The sequence below is a fragment of the Sceloporus undulatus genome, chromosome 4, assembly GCF_019175285.1.
Source record: "Sceloporus undulatus isolate JIND9_A2432 ecotype Alabama chromosome 4, SceUnd_v1.1, whole genome shotgun sequence".
In the NCBI taxonomy this organism is placed as follows: domain Eukaryota; kingdom Metazoa; phylum Chordata; class Lepidosauria; order Squamata; family Phrynosomatidae; genus Sceloporus; species Sceloporus undulatus.
Window position 1 is genome coordinate 145,142,986 of NC_056525.1, and position 23,586 is coordinate 145,166,571.

Sequence of the window (23,586 nt, forward strand, 5' to 3'; positions counted from 1 at the left end):
GTGAGATCCTTATACAGTGTGTTCATATATATATATATATATATATATATATATATATATATATATTACATAGGTGTGTGTGCGTAAAATAAATGTTTATTAGAAAAAATTCTTCCACTTTTGCAAGTATTATCTAGTTTCAAGATCTTGTTCAGCACTGTAGAAGCATCCTCCTCTAGGAACTGTCTCAATGTACATTAACTATTTTTAGACAGATAGGTGCATCTTTTTTTTTTTAAACTAGAAGCAGTCATGACTGTTCATCTACTGAGAATTGTGATTTTAATAAATGTCTATTTATGCTTATAGCTGCCTGTTCTTCTGAGTGGACTGGAAATCATATTCAAGCTAGTTCTCTTGTTACTTTTCCTCTTTGCAAATGAGCATCACAATTCACTGCACAATTATGAACATTTAAATCTCACTGAAATCAGTGGAGTTTAAACGCATTCAGTTGTGTGCTCGATTTAGCTGATGCAAGACTGCTGGGAAGGCACACCCTGCATCCAGGGAAAAGAAAACAACTGGTAGGGGAACAGGACATGACAGTGCAATACAGACTATAAATTAGTTTCAGATGGGTTATTTCCCAAGATAATCACCAGATGATTATTTCAGGTCAAGTGTTCATTTGGAAACCAATGCTGAACAAAAGTTATCAATACACTTAACTGAGTGGTTTAAATAAGCCTCTCTTGCCATGAGGAAAGGAAGAATCAACTACCAGACTTACAGAGCAGTGCAGAGCAGAGCACCATAAGTTCAGTGAATCATAGAGTTGGAAGAGACCAGAAGGGCCATCCCCCTGCCATGCAGGAACACACAGTCAAAGCACTCCCAACAGATAGCTATCCAGCCTCTGTTTAAAAGCCTCCAAGGAATGAGACTCCACCACACTATGAGACCACACTGTCAAACAGCTCTTACCATCAGAAATTTCTTCTTAATGTTTAGATGGAATCTATTTTCCTATACAGTAGACCTTTAGTATCTGCTGGATTTGGTTCCAGGATCCCCCGTGGATACCAAAACTTTTGGATGCTCAATACAATAGCATAGTAAAATGATGGCCCTTATATAATATAGCAAAATTAAACTTTGCTTTTTGTTGTTGTTGTTGTTGTTGTGTGTAGGTAAAGGTTTTCCCTTGACATTAATGTCTAGTCGTAACATACCCAGGCCCCTATGCTGCTTCTCATAGAGCATGGTTTCCAGATATTTCACTGTCTCAGTTGCCCTCCTCTGGACATGTTCCAGCTTGTCAATATCCTTCTTGAACTGTGATGCCCCAAACAGTGTTCTACATGAGGCCTATCCAAAGTAGAATAAAGTGATACAATTGCTTTCTTCGATCTAGACCATATTCCTGTTGATGCAGCCTAGAATTGCACTGCATTGGGTTTTTCTGGCTGCTTCATCAAACTGATCTCTCATGTTCAGCTTGTGGCCTGCTATGACTCCTAGATCCCTTTCACATGTACTACTGCCAAGCCAGGTGTCCCCCATCCTATATCTGTATATTGCATGTTTACTGCTTAAGTGTAATACGTTACATGTTTCCCTGTTGATGAAATTCATTTTATTAGTTTTGGCCCAGTTCTTTAAACTGTTTCAGTCATTTTGAATTCTGTTCCTGTCCTCTTGGGTATCAGCTACCCCTCATCTGCAATTTGTTAAGCATGTCCTCCTTTCCATCGTCTAAGTCATTGAAAAAAATGTTGAACAGCACTGGGCCCAGGACAGGACTCTGTGGCACCCTGCTAGTCATTTATCTCCAAGATGAAGAGGAGCCATGGGTGAACATCCCTTGGTTTGGTTGGTCAACAATTTACAAATACACCTAATAGCAGCATTTTGTAGCCCACATTTTACTAGCTTGTTTGCAAGATTATCATGGGGAACCTTGTCAAAGGCCTTACTGAAATGAAGATATGCTATAATCACAGTATTCCCTTCACCTGCCAAGCTTGTAATGCTATCCAGAGAGAGAGAGAGAGAGAATGAGAGAGAAGATTAGTCTGGCATGGCTTGCTTTTGAGAAACCCATGTTGACTTTTAGTGATCATGGCATTCCTTTCTAATTGCTAACAGACTGTTTGTTTAATTATCTAATCTAGAATCTTTTCTGGTACGGATGTCAGGCTGACTGGGCAGTAATTGTTTGGGTCCTCTTTTTTCCCTTTCTGAAGAAGAGGACAACATTTGCCTTCCTCTAGTCTGCTGGGACCTCTCTGGTTCTCCAGGAATTCTCAATTATTGACAGTGGTTCTGATATTATTTTTGTCAATTCTTTTCATATCCTTGGATGTAATTCATCTGGATCTGGACATGTGCATTTGTTTAGAGTAGCCAAGTATTCCTGTACTACCACTTTACCTATTGTGCTGCTTTTTCTCTACTGCATCATCTACACCAAGTCAAGCACTTTCTCCTTTTCAGAGAAGGCTGAGACAAACAATGTGTTGACTAGTTCTGTCTTTTCTCTAGTCCCTGTTAGTATTTTGACAACTTTTCCACAGTGACCCATTTCCTTGTTTTTTTCTTTTGCTATAGATATAAGCCCTGAGAGCCCCCTTTACTGTTTTAACCTCTCCAGCTAGCCTTACCTTGTTCTGTTCTTTAGCTTTTCTGACTTTATCCTGAAAAGTGCTGGCTCTTTGTTCGAATTCCTCTGTAGTGATTTCCCTCTTTTTCCATTTCTTGTACCTGCCCCTTTTAAATTTTATATCTGTTGTGAATTCTTTAGACTAGTTTCTTTAGACACCTTCCATTTCTCCTCCTCATTAGAACTGTACATTAAATTGTGCATTCAATATTTCACTTTTAAGAAATTCCCATCCATCCTGAACTCCCTTTTCTTTTAGTATTCCTGACTATGGGAGCACATGCAGTATTTCCTCATGTTTACTCAAATCAGCTTTCTTAAAGTCTAGAATGTGTGTCTGACTACTCTTGGCTTCCCTTTTCCACTGTACAACAAACTCCAGAACATGATTGCTCTCACCTAAGGATACTACCACTTCCACCGCATTTACCAGATCACCACTGTTGGTTAGGATCAGATGTAAAATAGCTGATCTTCTTGTTGCCTCTTCCACTATCTGGACAATAAAACTGTCTGAAAAGCAAGTGACTAATTTGTTGACCATATATTCTTTGCAGTATTTGGCTTCCTACAAATATCAGGACAGTTGAAATCACCCATTGTTACTACATTTCTCCTTTCTAAATGTTTGGTCATCTGTTCCAGGAAGGCATCATTCAAGTCCTCAGTCTGCCTTGCAGGTCTATAGTAGGTCATAGTGACATGACTCTTGAACCCGTGCTAGCTAATGCAAACAGTAAAACCACCTCACATAATCAACAGACTTACAAAGTAAAAGTTACATCTGAACTGACCCTAGCAGAGAGTGGCATATTTGCATGCTCCTTCCTTTTATTATATTTTTAATCTCCCTGCATATAGAAAACTACCAAAACAGAGAAAACATTTCAGCTGAGCTTCTCACTTCCCCTGATCCGCAATCTTCTATATGAAAGGAGGCTTGGGGTGGAGTAGATACATTGCCAGAATGATATACTGTATAAAATAATAAATACATTGCCAGAAAGCCAAATACCAAAGTTCAGCTACAAGAAATAAACAATGTAAAGGTTTTTGAAGCCAAGACATTAGCAGAGGCAGACTAATTAAATAATAAGCTGGCAAAGACACAGGATTTCCAGATATTCTCTTGTGTTTTGCCCTATCTTCTACATACTAACCATGACTTCTTGATACACTTCCAAAACACACAACCCTCAAGAAAGTCAGAAATTATGTTTAGTTAATATTTGTTATATCTGCATTATACACTGATTTTATTCCACTGCCTTTGGAGATGTAAGAGCATATTGCACTCCAGCTGTGCACTTTTTATTGTTCCTGTTTTCAATTGTTGCTCTTCAGTGTAATTTAAAACCCACATGCCTCAAGAGAGGCTACTGCAAAGCACAAAGATCCTTAGGATCAAAAGTTACTGAAAGAGTTATTTTAACAGCAGGGATCTTGTCTTGCTCAGCCCAGCATTACACTGCAGGGATGATTCTAGCACCTATTACTTCTGGTAACTGAAATCCACCTTGCTAAAAAGGGAGAGGGCTCCAGAAAACCCTTGAGCTTCCATTTTACTAAGAGGGAGAGAGTATGAGCATATATTTTACTATAGAAGAGTGAGCCTGAGTTGCTGTTTTGCCTTCCAACAGCAGTATACCATATGGCAACAGCAGACAGAGCACATGCTTTTAATAGACAAAGCCTCAGCTTACTTCCCAGGATCTCCCAGTGCCCTTTTGCACTATACAGTAGTAGCATTTTGATTCCACACTAACTATCATGGCTACGGCCTATGGATTCTGGGATTTGTAGTTTGGCTAGGCACTAGAGCTCTCTGGCAGAGACTATTGAATACTTCCCTCTCGACTGCAAATCCCAGGATCCCATAGAATATTGCCACAACAAATGAAGTGGAATCATTGTGCTATAATTGTGTAGTCTGAAAAAACTCCTGGATTCCTTGCCTGAAAACCTGGACAGCCAGCGCTAATCAGAATAGACCAGACTTCCCCAATTTGGTGGTCTCCACAGCCTTTGAGTGACAATGCCCATCATGCATGGCTGCAGGTCAGACTGACTGTGGATACTAGGAGTTGCAGCCCAACATTAGAGAAACGCTGTATACAGTATTGACCTAGACAGACAAATGATCTGACAGCACAAAGCTTCCTGTGTACCAGTCTTCAGTGCCTCAGCCTTCATAACCTTAGATTTATGAGACTCTTAAGTGTCTAAGGAGAAACCTGTGGCCCCCAACATTGCTGGGCTGCATCTTCCATCATTGCTCATCACTGACTATGCTGCTTAGGCCTGTTGGAAGTTACAGTCCAATAACATCTGGGAGGCCACATATTCCTCAACCTTGATCAAAGCAGTAACACAACATTCTTGTTATTATGATTATTGATATGATGAACGGGGAACACAGCACCCACCAAACATTATACTATAGCAACCCTCAGACAGTATAGTCAACAGTGAACAATGGGGAAAGTTAATCCAATAGCAATTATTCCTCGCCCAATGTATACACTGGCACCATTACATAAGAAGTTTAAAAATATTAAAATACCACTCTGCAAGACATGAGAAGGCTTGTGCAGGTACGTAACAAACTGAATAAAGTTGGCAAAGTAAAAAAAAAATTAAGAGCATTAAGATGTGTGCTGATTGAAAGTGATCAATACATCTGAAGGACAGGAAGAAAAGTCAAATGAAGAGAAGTGCGTTCTTGTTCTTCATTGGTGATTTCTCACCTCAGAGGAGTTTGCAAACATGACAACTTGAAAAGAGCGCCATGTTCACCAAGAGCCGAACAGCACAAAAGTTGCTTAGACTTTACTTTGAACAAATGTAGAAGTTTGACAGAAAGGTTAATCAATATGTGAACATAAACTAATTACACTCCGGTTGCTAAGGGTGATGGTGTTTTTTTGTTTCATCACACTATTGAAAATTTTGCTACTAAATTTTTTATTTGACTGCTGAAAATTAAGCAAGATTTTCAAAAACTGAGAGCAACGATCAATCAAGATCAAGAATTTGTTATGCGCCAAGCAAGATCGGAGAGTACTGATCAATTATTTTTGTTGCTGTTAATTTTTATTGTATTTTACTGTGTTATTATACTGGATGTCGCTTCAGGTGCTCCTATTGCAGAGAATGTAGTTAAAAAGCATGCACTGGATTGCAGTCTACTTAAAGATAAAAGACCCAGAGAACTCAGTGGGACAAAATTCTGAATGGGTTGACAGCAATGGGGTACACTGCTGCAACCTTTTACATGTTAATCTGGCAGCAAATCCCACTGAAAGAGCAATATTAATTTACAAATAAGAGAGGCATAGAACCAAGCTGCATATTTTAAAAATAAAAATACATACTAGTATCTGGTATTATGGGAAGCCAGAATGGTGTAGAAATTTGAGTGTTGGACTGGGACTCTAGAGATCAGGGTATGAATCCTGGTTCGGCCATGAAAACCGACTGGATGGCCTTGGGCATGCCACACTCTCTCAGCCTCAGAGGAAGGTAATGGCAAAAAAAACCCCTCTGAACAAACCTTGCTAAAGAAACCCCATGATAGGTTTGCCTTGGGTCACCACAAGTTAGAAATAACTTGAAGGTATGCAGCAATTGTGGTGTTTTAGTACTGAATACCACAATTATCTCAATTATATGCTATGGCATCTGAACCATGTTCCAATGGTTCTCTGGACTATGGACCCATCAGACACAACCCCCCCACCTGTCTTTTGGCCTTCCTAAGGGGCCCTTTCATACACAATTATAGTGCTATGATTCTGCTACAAGTGCCACATGGCTGCCTCCTATGGAAGCCTGAGATTTGTAGGTTAGTGGCTGGGAATTCTAAACTGTCCTAAGGGTCATTCACATGTTGTTGTTTTTAGCACAACCATGCAAATAATCCCACTCACATATTCTGGGTTTGTTGTTCACACTATGGAACTTCATCTATGTGCGCCTCTGCGAGTTTGGTTGCTCACACGTGTCAGCGCTCGAATGAAGATTGAGAGTTGATGATGCAAATGTATTTGAAATACGTTCAAGGCATGCAGAGTTTTATCCCGGGTTTTTGCATCGGTTGTTCACACTGCTGAGAATTTGAATCTTTTAGAAAACCTCGGAAAAATCCTCAACATTCATGATCCCAGGTTTAGTGGTTTTTTGGCACCTTCTCCCGCAACCCCCACAAAAAAACCATTAATCTGATGCATTCGAAATGTGTTTGAAATATTCTACCTGGATTATTTTCACCATCTGAATCACCTTTGAACTGCAGATTGACCAAGCGCAGCATAGTGATTCGAGTAGTGGAGTAGGATTGTAGGAGACCCGGGTTGAAATCCTCTCTTAGGCCTGGAAACCCGTTTAGGCATGTCACACACACTCTCACCCTTAGAGGAAGGCAACGACAAACCTCCTCAGAAGAAATCTCACCAAGAAAACCTTTTGATAGGATCAGCATAAGTCAGATTTGAAAGTGTGTAACAACCAACTACAAATTCCAGAATTTCGTAGGAACCAAGGTGGTTAAAGTGGAATAACTCGGTTGTAATTATGTAGTGGGAAAGGACCACAGGCCTTGTGAAGGACCACGGAGGGTTCAGCCTTCTTGTACACGTTGGCAAAACGTGTCCAACTTAAACAACAAGCCAACTAGAAAAGGGTGGGGAAAGGCAAGCCTGACTTACAAGGCGTGTTTCAGCTCTACATGTAGTGCAGATATATGTCAGCTGAAAGGGAAAACTATTTTTGTTATTTTAAAAGCAGATGGCAGAGCACCTATTGGAATACTTATGAGAAGGAAACTGGGAAATATCTCCCTGTACAATCCTTCCTAAGTGCTGCTGCCACACTGCAGAAATAAAACAGTTTCACACCACTTTAACAGCCATGGCTCAATGCTATGAGATCCTGGGATTTGTAGTTTTGTGAGTTATTTAGCCTTTCCTGTCAAGGAACTCTGGTGCTCCACCAAACTACAAACCACAGAATCCCGAGCCATGGAAATTAACAGCGGTGTCAAACTACTTTATTGCTGCAGTATGGCTGGTGATTCGGATGTTAAGACCCATGCAATCCAATAAAATTTATCTCCTCTTTCTCAAAATTAGCAAGCACAGGATTGACACCTTATGGTTTTTTCAACCTGAAATTCTATTCCAGCGTGCCATAGTGGTTTGAGCGTTGAGCTAGGACTCTGGAGACCAGGGTTCGAGTCCTGGCTCGGCCATGAAACCCACTGTGTGATCTTGGGCAAGTCACACTCTCTCAGCCTCAGAGAGAGGCCATGGCAAAGCCCCTCTGAAGAAACTTGCCAAGAAAACCCCATGATAGGTTTGCCTTAGGGTCGCCATAAGTTGCAAATGACTTGAAGGCACACAACAACAACAACAACAACAACAACAAAACTATTCAGCAATGTAGCTACAAATGAGGGTGCTGCTCCCCATTCCCAATAAAAATTCAGACCATTAATTTTTCCTTCAGTCCTCAAACTTCTAGCACTGAAGTAACTTAAAACTTCAGTGGAACACTTGGAAAGAGGGAACTGTCAAATTAGACATCTGTGAACCGCTCTGAGAGCCTTTGTGGCACACTCTCTCAGCGAAAGGTTTATGATTAAAGGAACCAAAACGATACAGGAGAAATAGACCACTCCCCATGAGGTGTCGATTTTAAATTTTTTAAATGTTTTTAACATTTTTAAAAAGTTTGTTTGTTTGTTTGTTTTTAAAATCCTGGTATCTACATTTTAACGCTTTGCATTGTTTTTAACATGTGTTGTTTAAAAAGTTGCTAGCTGCCTTGAGTCCCTATAAAGGTGAAAGGTGGGATGTAAATAAATAAATGATGATGGTGAAGGGCGGGGTACAAATACACATGTCCCTCTACATTCGCTGGGGTTAGGAGCACAGGACCCCCACGAATGTGGAAAAACCTCAAATTACCTGAGAGGACACCTCTCTAGGAATCTGTAGGTCCTCCAGTGCAACTTTTTTGCACTGTCTAACTAAAAAACAAATTGCATGTACAGTGCTGTGTAAATTTACAGCGCTTCATAAATAAAGGTTAATAATAATAATAATAACATCTGCTAGACATTGACCACAGAATTGCACTGGAGGAGCTACAAATGCCTAGTGGAGTGTTCTCTCTAGGATCTCTAGGTCCTTTAGAGCGACTTTTGGTTAAAGTTGACCACAGAGCTGCGTCGGAGGACCTAGATATTCCTAGAGAGAACATATCAATACAATCCGTGCATAGTCAAATCCTCAAAAGTCAAATCCGCAAACGTGGACGGATGAGCATAGTCTAAATAAACAAAACAAATAATAAACACATACAGGTTAGGCACCCAAAGTAAAGTTACCAGGGCAAGTAAATGGAGGAATTATCAAGAGTATTAGTAGGTTTTTAGCGACTCACTCACCGCAATGCTAGAGATTGTGGGCATCAGAAAGATTCTTATGAGGGGTCCCCTTAAAAAGTCCCTTCTTTTGCCCCTTCTTTCCTCAGGGGCTGCATCCCAAATCATACATTTTAGTTAAGGTAAGGGATAAGGGGGCATATATACATTTTAGTTGTGTATGTTATGCTTTTGTTTCTGTATTTTCTGGTAACCAGACTCGATCCTTTTTGGAAAGGCGGGATATAAATATAAATAAACCTATGATAGATACTAAACAATAGTAAAATAAGAATAATAACTCTTTTGCTGTATCTACTGTTATTTTATTGTGTATTATTTTAAGCTGTGTTTTATACTGCTAATTGTTTAATGGCATTTTAAAGGGGGGGTAGGATTGGAGGATATGGATTGTGTATTTTAATGATGTAAACAGCCCCCCGATTGCGATACGCAGATAAGATTATTATTATTATTTAATTATTATTATTAAATGTACTCCTTTGCTATAAACCACCCACTTCTTTGATCTCTGTGTACAAACCAAACCAAACCCTTAGTTCCTCAGTACTAGTGCTTTGAGGTCCAAAACCCACTGCAAAAATAACCCACTTTGAGGCCGCTTTAACTGCCCTGGCTCAGTGCTAGGGAACCCTGGGAAGTGTAGTCTATTGTGGCACCAGAGCCCTCTGACAGAGAAGGCTCAATGTCTCACATGACTACAGTTCCCAGAATCCCCTAGCATTGAGCCAGGGCAGTTAAAGCGGCCTCAAAGCGGGTTATTTCCGCAGTGTGTTTTGGGCCTTATTCGTGTCGGGGGGTCCAATCCTGGCTCATATAGAAACCCCACTCAGAGGAAAGCAAAAAGAGCAACAAAGCTGAACAACTCTTGCCAAGGAAACCCCAACCATAGGGTCGCCCTGGGGTTAAGGGCTTGAAGCCACACAACAACAACCATCACCATTAAAAGCCTTCCAAACTTGGGGACTTGCCCTCTTCTTCTCCTCTCCCTCTCCTCCATGATCCCAACTCCCCTGAAAGAAGAGGCCTGGCTGAGAAAGAAGGCAGTGGCGGAGGGAGCCGTACCAGCGGGAGGGTGTCCAGCCCTGGTCTCTGCTTTCCCTTTGGGCGGCGAGGACATGGTTCCTGCTGGAGAGACCCAGAGCCCGGTGGCAGCAGCAGCAGCAGCAGCAGCAGCAGTGCCTCTCTATGGACGCACCTCCTCCTCTTCCTCCTCCTGGGTGTCAACGTGGCCACTGGCCTCGCTGCTGATGGCGTCAGGGCTGACAGGGAGGAAGAGGAGGAGCCGCCATTTTGTCGACTCCCGCCTCCTCCTCAGCCCCTCTCTACTCCTTTCCTTATGGTTCCCCCCCCCCCCCCAAACACGCCACTTTGAGGACACTGTGTCTGTAACACAATGGAAACTACACTTCCCAGGGTTCCCTCTGTTTTGTAGTTTTGGGAGGCATTCTCTGTCACAGAGAGAGAGAGAGAGAAGGAGCTCTGGTGCCACAATGGAAACTACACTTCCCAGCATTCCTTCTGCCACCAAAACAAAGCAATGCTTTCTTTCCCCCTTGGAGGTGGGGGGGGGGGAACCAGTGCCAACAGTCTCTGTGGTTCACTTGTGTATGTTTTGTGTGATTTTGGTATTTTATGTTGTGTATGTTTTGTGTGATAGAGAGAGAGGCGTTTTAATTGTTTGAATTTTTATAACAACATTAAACATTTTTGTATGCAAGCCATCATATATATATATATATATATATATATATTCATATATATTATAAGTTTATTTATATCTATATCTATATTATTATTATTATTAACCTTTATTTATAAAACGCTGTACATTTACACAGCGCTGTACATACAATCTTTTAGTTAGACGGTTCCCTGTCCTCAGGCTTACAATCTATCTATTTATTTATTATTAATATTTTTATACATTCATGTATTTATATTTATATTTATATATTTATAACTACACATTTTGTATTTTTATATAAATTTATTTACTTATATTTATTTATATTTGTATTTTATATAAATTTATTTATATTTATTTATATTATATTTATTTATATTTATTTAATATATTTATATTTATATATTAATAATTTTATTTATTTATATTATAGAGAGAGTTATTTATTTATTTATATTTATATAAATATTGTTATTTATTTATTTATTTATTTATTTATTTGGGCCCCTCTGGGGAGAAATGCGAGATATAAAATAAATAAATAAATAAATAAATAGTATTATTCATGATGTCCTTTAACCTTGCTGTAGTGTTATTTCTGCATGCTAACCATGCTTGGAATGTAGAATTTAAACAAAGTCCACTTATTCCAACATTTTATTAAAATCCAAACTTGATAACAGGCAGCTTGCAAAGGAGGGGCAGGAGCCCTAGAGAAAGTTTGGGAGCTGCTAGACAAGAAAAAAAATCTCCTCCAAAAACCAACACAGTACTTTCAGCCTCACACTTGATGGCTCAGTGATTAATTCAATGGCCACCCATTCATCTGTTTGCCTTTCCTGATTGTGTTCAGATCCAAGTGCATTGACTAAGACTATTCTTCACCCAGGTCTTTGCCCCCTTTGTCTTGGCTGCAGCTAAGCCATTAAGCTCATTGCCAGAGGCTAGAATTTGCCTATATAAACCTCAGTCATCATCAATGTGCTATACTCAGAATACAGCCTGGCTTCACGTCACACCAAACTCTGATTTTAGCTCCCTTGGCTATTTCCCCCCACGCTTCATCTACATCTGGTTCCCGGAGAAGCCTTCGGAAGTATTTCAATTTGCCTCACTCAACTCTGTCTCGAATTTCCCTCTTTTGCTTTCATTGAGAATTGCGTGTATGTGTGTATGAGTGTGCCCTTTGCTGTGTGTTTGTTCTCTTTTAAATAAATATTTAGACTTAATTGGAGCAGTCTGTCTCAGCATCATCTCTTGAGGGATTCTTGGGGACCTCTCATATACACCACGGGACACGGCCTCGCGAGGGTGTTGTTAGGACCCTCCCTCTCAGCAATTTGGACTAATTAGATCCTTCCTAACACTACAGCTATGAATACTCAGTCATCACACTCTCATGCCATCTTTACCATGCCCATTGACCAGAAAAGCAAGAGTGACATAAACACCAACCTCCGTTGCTAACTGCATCTGGTACAGGCAGAAGAGACTGTAAGGAAGCAAGAGAGAGGAATGTACTTCTTCTTTTAATTCTTAGTGTTTAATGATGATTGTGTTTTAGTTAAAGGATGAGGGGTGGAATTTTAGTTGCATGTATTATGTTTTGTTTAAGCATTTTATTTATTTGCTTATGTAAATCGTTTATGTATTTTGTGTGTTTTTAAGTAATTTTGTAAACTGCTTTGATCTTTTGGGAATGATCACAATAAATAAATTTATTATTATTATTATTATAGGGAAAAGTGCTTAGCTACACTGGTTTCATCTAGTTTGCAAAATTGATGCAGTTTGACAATGCTTTAACTGCCATGGCTCAATACTATGGGATACTTAGCCTTCTCCCTCAGAGAGCTCTGGTAGCAGAACAACTACAGTTCCCAGAATAGGATAGAGCCATGACAGTTAAAGGCATGTCAAACTGCATCAATTCTGCAGTGTGGCAGGAGCCTAAGATGCAGATGGTGAGAATCATAGAGTTGGAAGAGACGACAAGTGTAATTCAGTCCAACCCCTTGCCATGCACCTCTGATCAATCAAAGCATCCCCGACAGATGGCCATCCAGCCTCTGTTTAAAGATCTCTAAAGAAGGCAACTCCACTATACTCTGAGGGAGTGTGTTCCACTGTTTGAATCCATTGCTCCAGGTCCTATTTTCTGAAGCTGCAAAAAACTAGCCTCCTCCAACCTCAATATGGAATCCCATCAAATATTTAAACAGGGCTATCATATCACCTTTTAATCTTCTCTTTTCCAGGCTAAACATCCCAAGCTCCCTAAGGCGTTCCTCATAGGGCATGATTTCCAGACCCTTCACCATTTTGGTTGCCCTCCTTTGGATATGCTCCAGCTTCTCAACATCCTTTTTGAATTGTGGAATCCAGAACTGGGCACAGCATTCCAGATGAGGCTGGACCAAAGCAGAATAGGGTGGCACTATTACTTCCCTTGATCTAGACATGATGCAACTTAGAATCGCATTGGCTTTTTTAGCTGCCACCTCACACTGTTAAGTCATATTCAAGTTGTGGTCTACTAGGACTCCTAGATCCCTTTCACATGTAGAAATCCTTTCATATGTAGTTAGCTGAGCTTTGTCTCCGTGGAAAAACCTCAGGGAACCTCCATGGAAAAAGTTCTTATGCTTATTGTCTTAGGAGAGGTACGGTATATAGCAACACTAAAGGGCACTCCAGTATAGCAGGGTTACCCAGCACCCTGTTAAACTCTCACTTCAGCTGTTCTGAGCAGAGCCAGGTTGAGCAAATAATGATCTGGTGCACTTGTTGCCCAGGAAGGAAAAGCAACTTGGGAGAAGCTGATTCTGAGCACCAACATTACTGTGAAAGAAAAGGCTTTCATTCCCTTTCCCCTCAATCCTCTACACTGTTTTAACACAGTGAAATATTGCACAGAAGGGTGATCACAGAACTACAAATCCAGTAGAATATGACTAATTTGTACCCTATCATCCTGATACAGGACATAACCTCCAAGATCTAGGTACAGACAAGATGAAGGTTCATCGGATGAAGCCAGTGTTATATAAAGCTTCTCATACTCCCATTCCCTGTCAGCAGCTTTGATTCCTAGTTTATCTATCTTAGATGTAGCCTGCTGGGTACTTGCTGTTGCATGAATTTTACCTTCAAGTCTTTGGTAGATGATTTAAGATTTCTGTTAACTTTGTTCCTTACTTTATCAATCACACGGTTCAGGGTTTTGCTTCATGCATTTTTCTCCCAAAGAATATGAACTGGTAGTCTGCTATAAATTATGCATTGTGAAGGCCTTACATTCTGTCTCCGCTAAGGCTGTGTGTAATATAACCTCATCTTTTTCATGCACAGAACTTGGTGAAGGCTACAGACAGCATTCAAATGGGGAATGTTTCTTTAGAGAGGGAAATAATTTAGTTAGGGAAGAGGGAAAAAGTATTTTTAAACCCATTTTTAAGTACCAGATAATCTTCTAATTATGACTGTATTTGTAATGAATCAAGTCTGGCATGTTCAGAATTGATAACTATTTTTTTCCTGGACACTGTGTGCCTAGACAGCGAAGACAATTAATGATACTGTATTGGCAATTCATCACAATTAAATAGCCTCTGGGTAGCACATTATTTTTCCAAATTAATGCCTTCTGGGCTGCTTCTGTTTCTTGGAATTCAAATGGTTTCTGATTGGATTTGTGATTGAAATAACAACAGAAGTAAATAAAGGAGTAGAGAGTCATGCACAGTCAAGGGTGAGGGAAAATACTAAATATCAAAAGGTATTATAGCCAAAGAATACTAATAGACGTGCAAGTAATTTAAAGAACAGAAATATTGCCTGAGGGTTTAGCGCCCTTGAAATCAAATTTTCCCACTATGGTGCTACTTTTCCCTAGTGGTGGGATTGCATGCTCCCAGGAGGAAAGAAGTTATGCTCTGTTCATGCTAGCATTGCTTTTGATAGGGTTTCCCAAGTTAGACAGGTTTTTGCTGAGGAGCCAGACTAATTGTACTAGGGCCTTAACACACTTCTCCTTTATAACATGTTAATCTGCTCCAGCCATTTGAAGATGGGATATTGAACTGTACTGTACGTTGCCACTTTTCTGCAGTAATCTCACACAGATTTCTCTTCAGCAGTGTTACAGCTTCCTCCACTTACCTGCCCCCAGCTTCACAGTTGCTCCTTTTGTTTTGCTGCTGTGGTGTTATAGCGGAAAGACATCATGCTAGCCTCTGGTGCTGGGAGAGACCTTGTGAGATGTTGAACAGAAAAAGAAGGTGGCCATGACAGCCCCCCCTTTTTTTTCCTTCTTGTGTAGATGAAACTACCTAGTTTTGAAGTTTTGATTTGAAGTGCAGTGGGGTGTACTTGTCATTTTAGCCATTTTCTTGCCACCGTGGCGATGCAGCACCTTCACATTGTGGCGGCAACTCAGTAGGGTGCTGTAGCTGAGAGTGATCTTCTCAAACCAAGCACTGGAAGTAATCTGTGGGTTCTCTGTACAAATCTCCTGGGGAAGTCTAGCTGGCCGCACTCCTAACTCATCAACATCCCAGCCAATAATGGGATTCTCAAGGAATGAAATGGGAGTGGAGTTCTGCATCAAAAACACTGTTGTTGGTGGCATGAAATATGGTCATTAATGGATTATTTCCATTGTCCAAAAATGCACATTTGTGATGGTGCTGCGACAAGACAACATCAGAACACCTATGACCATGCAGTAGGGCAATCGCTATTTCACTATGTTGCCATAGAATCATAGTGTGATAAGGTCCTTTAGCACCTTAATATGCTGAGAAGGAACTACTGGATAGCAGCTGTAGTGTCATTGGGGGTAGCACAGTCGAAAGATCTCTTAGAGTGGAACAGATGGGCAGGAAAATGCATCTGGAAACTGTATTTTCCAGTAGGAGGTCAAAACCCTACTGTCCGCACCAGCCACTTCCAAAGTGACCTGAATGCGCATGGCTTGACTAGGTAATTTTTTGTCGCCTCCCCACCATACATGTGCACCATTGCACAAACACTGCTGGCAACTGCTCCTGCCTAGATGCCATCCCATTGTATGGCCACCCCTTTGATCAGCCACACAGTTGCACCTGCAATCCTCCAACAGTACAGGGAGCATTGGTGTGCCCAGGAAAACACTGGCAAAGCACAATCATGGTCCCCCCACATGCCCCCTTCACCACCTTCACCCCATGCCCCCTCTTGGACTATCTGTTTTGTGTATGTTGTACCTGTATCTATTGGAGGTTTCACACTTTCACTCCCCTCCTTTTTTGCCTTGCCTCTCCAGTTGCTTAGGTGTGGTGACTCCATCTATTTTAAATGAGCACTTGCACCAGTGTGCTTATACACAACAGCAGAGTTAGGGTTAGGATAGATCGCTCCTTCAGAACTGCTCTCACGTTGCCGCGTTTATATGTAGGGTCAAAGTTGTGCAATTTCCAGGATAAATTAGAATATCCTGGCTTCATTTTGCTCCAGTTTTTAGCCCCAGAGTGCAGCTTCAGTCCGGTTTCTGCCCACTTTGGAGGTGTGTGTCATCTAAATGCCTCACCTTCAAACTGGATGGAAAATGCTTTATTTCACCCCTTAGATTAGAGACGACAGCATTGGCACTTTAACACATATCCTGGACTATAATATGGCTTCATGTATAAGTCGAGAGTAGGTTTTGGGGCCAAAATTATGGTTTTTTTATATGACCGGTGGATAAGTTGAGGGTAAAACTTAGGGGCATGCAAAAGATCTAAAGGTTGTAAAAAATTAAAACTATACCAAAGAATTTACAAAATTCCAGCAGAGATAACTGCTTGTGCTCACCCTTAAAGCTGGATGAATGAGAAAGTTGAGGGGAAGTCAGTGCTTCTGGGACAGATTATACTCTTGTCTTTTACCAGGGAATGGTTCCTTTTTTTGCAAGAGTTAAAGAGCAGTATATAAAGATTAAAGTACAGTACATACATTTTCCTGCGGACAAGTCGACTCAGTTTTTTGAGGGTCAATTTTTTTACTAAAATGTCTAGACTTAGACATAAAGTATATACAGTATCTCTTGTTTTCTTCTTTTTGAACTGCTGGCCAGAATGATGTAGAGTTCATAGTTGAACTACAGGCCAGAATGATGAAGTGCTTGAAGAGGTCATCGATAAAGCAATTAGACATAAGAAGGCTATAAGTCTGTAGTCGATTTCTCTTCAAAATGTTGCTTGCCTTGCTGGTGGCTTTTCAGACTTGTCACATGGATTTATATACTGAATAAAAGAAAGCAATGTGTCCCTAAAATTTTCTTCATTTTCTCTTCCTTGAGTCACTCCAGAAAGATAAGTCAGTTTTTCCATGTGGGCAATGTACCAGATGTTGGACCACCAGTTTGAGTGGATACTATTTGCAGTCTTTTCTTAATATCAAGCCATGGCTAAATTTATTTACTTGATTTCATTTCATTTTTTTAAAATCTCAGTTTAAATAATGTGTACATCTGCAGTTTTGATTGATTATTGTATTTCTGGTTGTATTTTTAATAATAAAGGCTAACAAACCTGTTAGTAGTATACAGGAGACAATAGTAAACTGCTTCTGAATGCCTTTCACCTTGAAAAAACAATCCAGAATGAAGCAAGAGGTAGGACCAGAAGATAAGACAGTTCAAAAGGCACTCACTTCCCCTGCTACTAGGGAAAAGCAGAGGACAAATATAAAGAATACTGTGTCTAATGATGCAACTGACTTGAGCTGGAGGATATTTATCTGCTGGTATGCTCAGTTGTTTTAGGAAATTCAAGAATTGCACAACATATAATAGGAATATGGAGTGTGAGAACCATGAATCAGGGAAGTTAGAAACAGTAAAACAAGAAAAGGAATGCGCAAACATTGCGATATCTGTTGGGACAGGAATGGGACACTTTCTTTTTTTCAAGTATTTTTAAAATATATTTAAATTACAGAAATTAAAAACAAAAGAAAACTTCCAATCTTCCTTTCGGTGATTATATACACATATAGTCCCCACCCTTTAACAAATTCAGCATATTTAGGGGTAGCCATGTAATGTTGGCCATAACATCCAAAATGCACAAAACCAAAATGCACAAAATACATATTGCCAGCATTCAAATCTTCATTGGCTTCTTCACCAGGCAAAGGTGTTAAAAAGCCATACAGGAGAAAGAAAGAAAAATGATGTAAAAATAACTGTTAAAAATGATGATGTAAAAAAAAAAAGGTATAAAAACATAAAAATGTTCCTTGGTTCTTAGTTTGTAAGACCGAAGCAGGGCTGTTGATAGCAAGGTATCTTGGAACGCTCTCATTCATAGGGTTGCTATAAGTTGAAGCAGACTTCATGGCAAACAAAAACAACAACAACAACAACAAAACAGAATTAATAAGTCCAGCATGGATGCTGAAAAGAAACAACAACAAAAAAGTAGGATAAAATATGATGATGATGATGATGATGATGATGATGATGATGATGATGATGATGATTTAATAAAAACATTCAGCAGTGTGGGATACAAATAGGTAAAAATTCATGTCTGAGCAGAAAATCTGCACTTTCACCTCTGTGAGGAAAGATAGGCCAGAGATAGAGCATTGCCACCCATTCATCATTTTTATTTAACCCATCCATAATTTAACCCATCAAAGTTTTTGTTTAATACCTAATAGGGCATAATCTGGGATTATTTCCCGGGATAGGAAATCCAAGTGTATGGCTTTTGTATATAGAGAAAGTTTGGCCCTTCTTCCAGAGCTTTCTTTTATATATCACATAAGTAGGTTTTAAAAGTTGTACAGTGCACAGATGAGGCCAAGAATCACATTAGGTGAAGCAGTTCTGATATATAGGCAGTCACATGGTGTGAGCAGCCATGATTATGTTCTTCTTCCAGTCCTTTGCCCAATCAGGCTATGTTATTTTTTGTTTCAGTTTCTTCTCTTTTTAACTTCATGGAATGCCATGATTATGCAATTATTGCACAATTGTGCTAAAAATAAAAACAAATCAAAATACTAGCTGGGAAGGGAGTAGTGTAAGGAGGTGGTGCAGTGAAAACCTGCATGAGGAAGGCAAAGGCTAGGACAGAAGTACCACTATTTTTGAAGAGCTGTGCATTAATTAAATCCTCAACCTGGTATGTTTGCAACTGCTAGACCAATGGGATTGTGATGCCTTACAAGCCTGGTGTGATAAAGTCCTCAGTCTTGCTTTGACTCTTTGCCAGCCCCATGAAAACAAGCTTCTTTCACAAAAAAAAAAGGTATTTCTTTGGACCCTGGGAAGACCTGAACCAGGGGCGTAGCCAAGGGGGGGGGTTCTTGGGGTCCGGACCCCCCTTCCAATAGATAAAATTAATGGTGTGTGTTGCTGCGCCGCCTCACCCAAGCCCCATTATAATGGTGACACTTAGTCTGGACCCCCCCTCCCAAAATCCTGGCTACGTCCCTGCCTGAACAGGTGTCCTCCAGATCATTTTTTGTAGGTACCTGTTTAACTGGTCTGAACTGGGGATGAACGAGGAGAGACAGCCTATGATGTCTAATAAGGAGGTCTATCACAGCTTGCCCATGTCTAGGATGTTCTTGTTTCAGAGACACATTTGAACAAGGGGGCACTGAGTTTATCATATCCTTATTTGTTCAGCATTTTATATAGATAGTCCCTTAGGCAGATTGAAATTGTGGAATAAGAAAAGTGGAGATAAATTACAGGAGTGAAAAATACTTCTATGCTATCAAGGGAACAGATAGTTGAGATAAGGGCAGTAAGCTCTTTTGTTTCGACCATGCACAGATAAAATCCTTTTGTCAGATTTGGTTAAATATTGTCTTCTGTAGATAAAAGAATGAATCCAGTTTCATGCTAGTAGATATTTACTGCAGCCAATAAAGACCAGACTGGCTGCAGTTACCCAGAGGACCTTCTCATCTGCCACTCCCAAACTATGGAATGGCCTGTTGAAAGAGATCTGAAGTATCACCAATCTTGGCGGCTATAAAAAGCCGTCAAGACAGATCTCTTCCGACAGGCCTTCCCAGAAAAACTCACTCGGTCACCCATTGACATGGACTCCATACAGAATATTCTATGTACCCATCTCTTGTGTCATTTGATTGTTGGTTGTTTGAATAAGGGGGTGTTATTTTACCGTTAGAAGGGATTTTATTGTTTTGTGGGTGGAAGGGAAAATGGAGTTTATTTTACTCTGTTTGTATTTTTACTTCTATTGTATGCCAAATCGATCCTGATGGAGAAGCAGGATATAAAATTATTATTATTATTATTATTATTATTATTATTATTATTATTATTATTATTATCCACTGTTGCAATAAGGCTGGTGCACACTTAGTGGAAGAGTGTCAATGAACTCAGTGACAATTCTTTCACAAGAGGAAGTGCAATGTTAAAATGGAATAATTTGGAACAATTGCACTTGTTAAATCCCTGGTACATGAAGTAGCTGTTTATCGTCTCTGAGGAACTTCAGGATTATAAACAAAATTATAAAGTAACTTTGGTGTGATAGAATCCACTGATTTGATAAATGAGGATTAAAAGGGCTGGGAACAAATAAAGGGTGTTATCAATCATATCACGACTGAGCTAATGAAAAATGATATTTTGTATCAAACTAATTTAGTTTTTAGGATGGGAATTATGTACGTATGAATCTATGGGCGGGATGTAATGAAGTCATGCTGAAAGGACTGTTATTTTCAGTGAAAATGGGAGATGGGAGGACCACCCCTAGACATGCCCCCAGAATCTGCCCAGGGGCTGAAAGATCCTCCAGACCAGTATGGGCTAAACAGTGAGCTAAGGAGAAGAAGGAAAGATAGTCTTGTGTTTATGGTGTTCTATGAACTATCAGAATCTCTTGTATGTATAGGTTGTGCTCCCTTATCCAGAATTCATAAATCTGAAATACTCCCCAAACCAAAACTTTTTTCATGGGTGGTTGAGATAAGGACACTTTTGCTTTCTGATGGTTTAGGTACACAAACTTTGTTTTATGCACACAGTTATTGAAAATATTATCTAAAACTACCTTCAGACTATGTGAATAATATGTACCATATACTGGACTATAAGTTGACCTCATGTATAAGTTGAGGGCAGGGCTGGGGGCCAAAATTATGGATTTTGATATGACCCGTAGGTAAGTCAAGGGTAAAATTTAGGGGCACGTAACAAAGATCTGAAAAAAGAAGGAACGGAAAACAATGCTACAGAACTTATAACATTTCACCAGGCATAGCTGTTTGTGCTCACACTAAAGGTTGGATGGATGAAAGAGTAGAGGGGAGTCAGTGCTTCCAGGACAGATTATACTTTCACCAGGAGATGTTTCTTTCTTTTAATAAGAATTAAAGTACAGAACTTACACTGACCCGTGGGTAAGTAGACTCAGGTTTTTGGGGCCAATTTTTTGACTAAAATTTCTCGACTTATACATGAGTATATACAGTATATAAACCATAAATGAATTTTGTGTTTAGAGTTGGGTCTCATCACAGGATAACTCATTATGTACATACATTATGCAAAAATGGCTACTCAATAAACAAAGAAATCCAAAAATCCAAAACACTTCTGGTCTCAGGCATTTGAAATAAGGGAAATGCAATCTGTACTTATATATATCTGTCTTGTCAATGTGTCTATCTACCTATAGTTTCATTTTCATAATCAGACAAAAGATAGACTTTAGATACTTTCCACACAGAATAAAACTGATAAAGTAAGGATTAAATGCATAGACTAAGACCCTACATCACATTCAAGACCACTAAAACATACAGGCTCCCCTCTGTTTTTGTGGACTTCGAATCCACATCCCTCACCTGTTTGCAGGTGGCAAATGGAGGGGGTCAAAATGGGATGTGCACCATTCAAGGCAATGGGGCTTGAATATTGACAATTTTCCATTGGGGGGAACGGATTCCCCGCAAAAACGGAGGGGTGACTGTAGTTGCAAATGACCTAAGGAATTGGCTCCCAAATTGTATCTTATTCAGGAAGCTGCTCTGTTCAATCAAGTTTTGTAGTGGGTTCAAGTGGGGTGCTTCAGGATGATGCAGCCAAGCCCATCTCTCCCCTGTCATACTATCATCCTTACATGCTCCTCTCCACTGTGCAGCAGATCTTCAGTTCACGGAGTGGCTCTCAGAAGGTTAAGGTGAGATTTTGGGAGCATTTATGATTGCGGTAATAGTGCAACAACTGTGAATGCACAGCATAGATAAATACAGAGCAGTTGTGGATCTGTAACTCTAGGTTATGAATCCATCACTGTAAAACAGGATGCCAGCCACAGTTTTACTCTCCCAATTTTATTTATTTATTTATATGATTTATGTCCTGCCTTTCTCCCAAAATAGGATTCAAGGCAGCTTTAAAATGATATTTAAAATGATAAAACTAAAACATTAATTACAAAAATTAAAAACAGTTAAATAACACTAATATTAAAACATAAGTTAAAAACAGCATAGTTGTGAAGCGTCTAAAAATATGCATACCTTAAGCTTCTAAAAATATGACTGCCTTAAGAAAGATAATGTTGCTATTGTTCATAATTACAATCCGTACAATAATGGTACAGACAAGGGTACATTAAGTCTCACCATGATCAATGGGATATATAGACACATACAGACTTAACTAGGGGATTTGCTCAGTTTTACCACAAAAATTTAAAGTACATTGAGTGCCTAAACATCAGCATGTTGGTAGACTTAGTATTTCTTAGACACCTGTATTTATAATATAGGACTATTGTTCTTTGTCACCTTTCCTGAATCCGTTTTTGTGTGTGAATAAAAGCCTTTTACTGGGCAGTCAAATGCAAGCTAGGCAATGGGAAGACCCACTAGAGTTCAGTAGAACTTATTCTTAGGTAAGTGTCTATATAACTGCAGCCTTAAATCTTTATTGTATACTTTTTTTGATTGTATACTTTTTCTGACTATTCTGACTGATTTATTCAGAAGAAAGACTTGACGTATTCAGTGGGAACTACTTGCATGAAAAGCTTTCAGAGTAAACATCATGGTTATGTTTTAACATTACAGTCCCTTATTTCGGTTTGTACCGGAGAAACCCAGTGTAGGTGGATAATAAGGGGGTGGACTTTGGGATAAAGGTTACTCTGCAAGCCAGAAAGGGAAGCTCATGGGAACCAGATCGCATGCTGTGACAAGAGCAACTCACCTAGTCACTGCCTGAACCCTCACCATCATTCCAGGATCTCTTCATGCAATAGGTTATTGGCATAGAGATGCTAACTTGTTTTTAACTGTAACATTCTTTAGTGGGCTTTTAGTATTATTTTTTGTTCTTTCGGCAAGCATAATTTATAATAAGACAGTTTGTTTGTAATCTGTTCTTCCCAACAATGAACTTGGGCTTTAGAAAAGTTATTTTTGGGACATGTTTTTGTTGTGTACCCCCAAATCATTTCCGACTTATGATGAAGCCATCTTGGGGTTTCCTTGGCAAGATTGTTCAGAGGTGGGTTGCCTCCGAAGGGAAGAGAGTGTAACTTGGACAAGGTTACCCAGTGGGCAGGGATTCTAACACTGGTCTCCAAAGTAGTAGAAGATTATCATGCATGGCTTTTAAACTGCAATTACAACCAGTGGGTGGAGGATTCCAGTAGATGGGAGAGGCTGAATGTTGTAGTCCATGGCCAGTGATGGAAGGGGATACAGGGGCTTGTATAGGGTTCCCAGTACAGAATCGAAGTGGCCAAAACCTGAGACCTTGAGATATCAGGCTACTCCTTAGCAGGCAGCATGGTCCCTCAGCCAGGCAGTGCAAAC

At 39.8% G+C, this 23,586-nt stretch overlaps 1 protein-coding gene across 1 annotated transcript in view; it reads right to left on the minus strand.

Annotated features, from left to right (window-relative positions):
- LOC121928367 (death associated protein) overlaps positions 1-10,299 on the minus strand; it is a 55,134-nt gene extending 44,835 nt beyond the window's left edge. Inside the window, exon 1 of the mRNA XM_042462959.1 lies at positions 10,116-10,299. Coding sequence (XP_042318893.1) covers positions 10,116-10,170 — 55 coding nt within the window. The 5' untranslated portion in view covers positions 10,171-10,299. The remainder of the gene's footprint in view (positions 1-10,115) is intronic.
- Between the last annotated feature and the right edge of the window lie 13,287 nt (positions 10,300-23,586).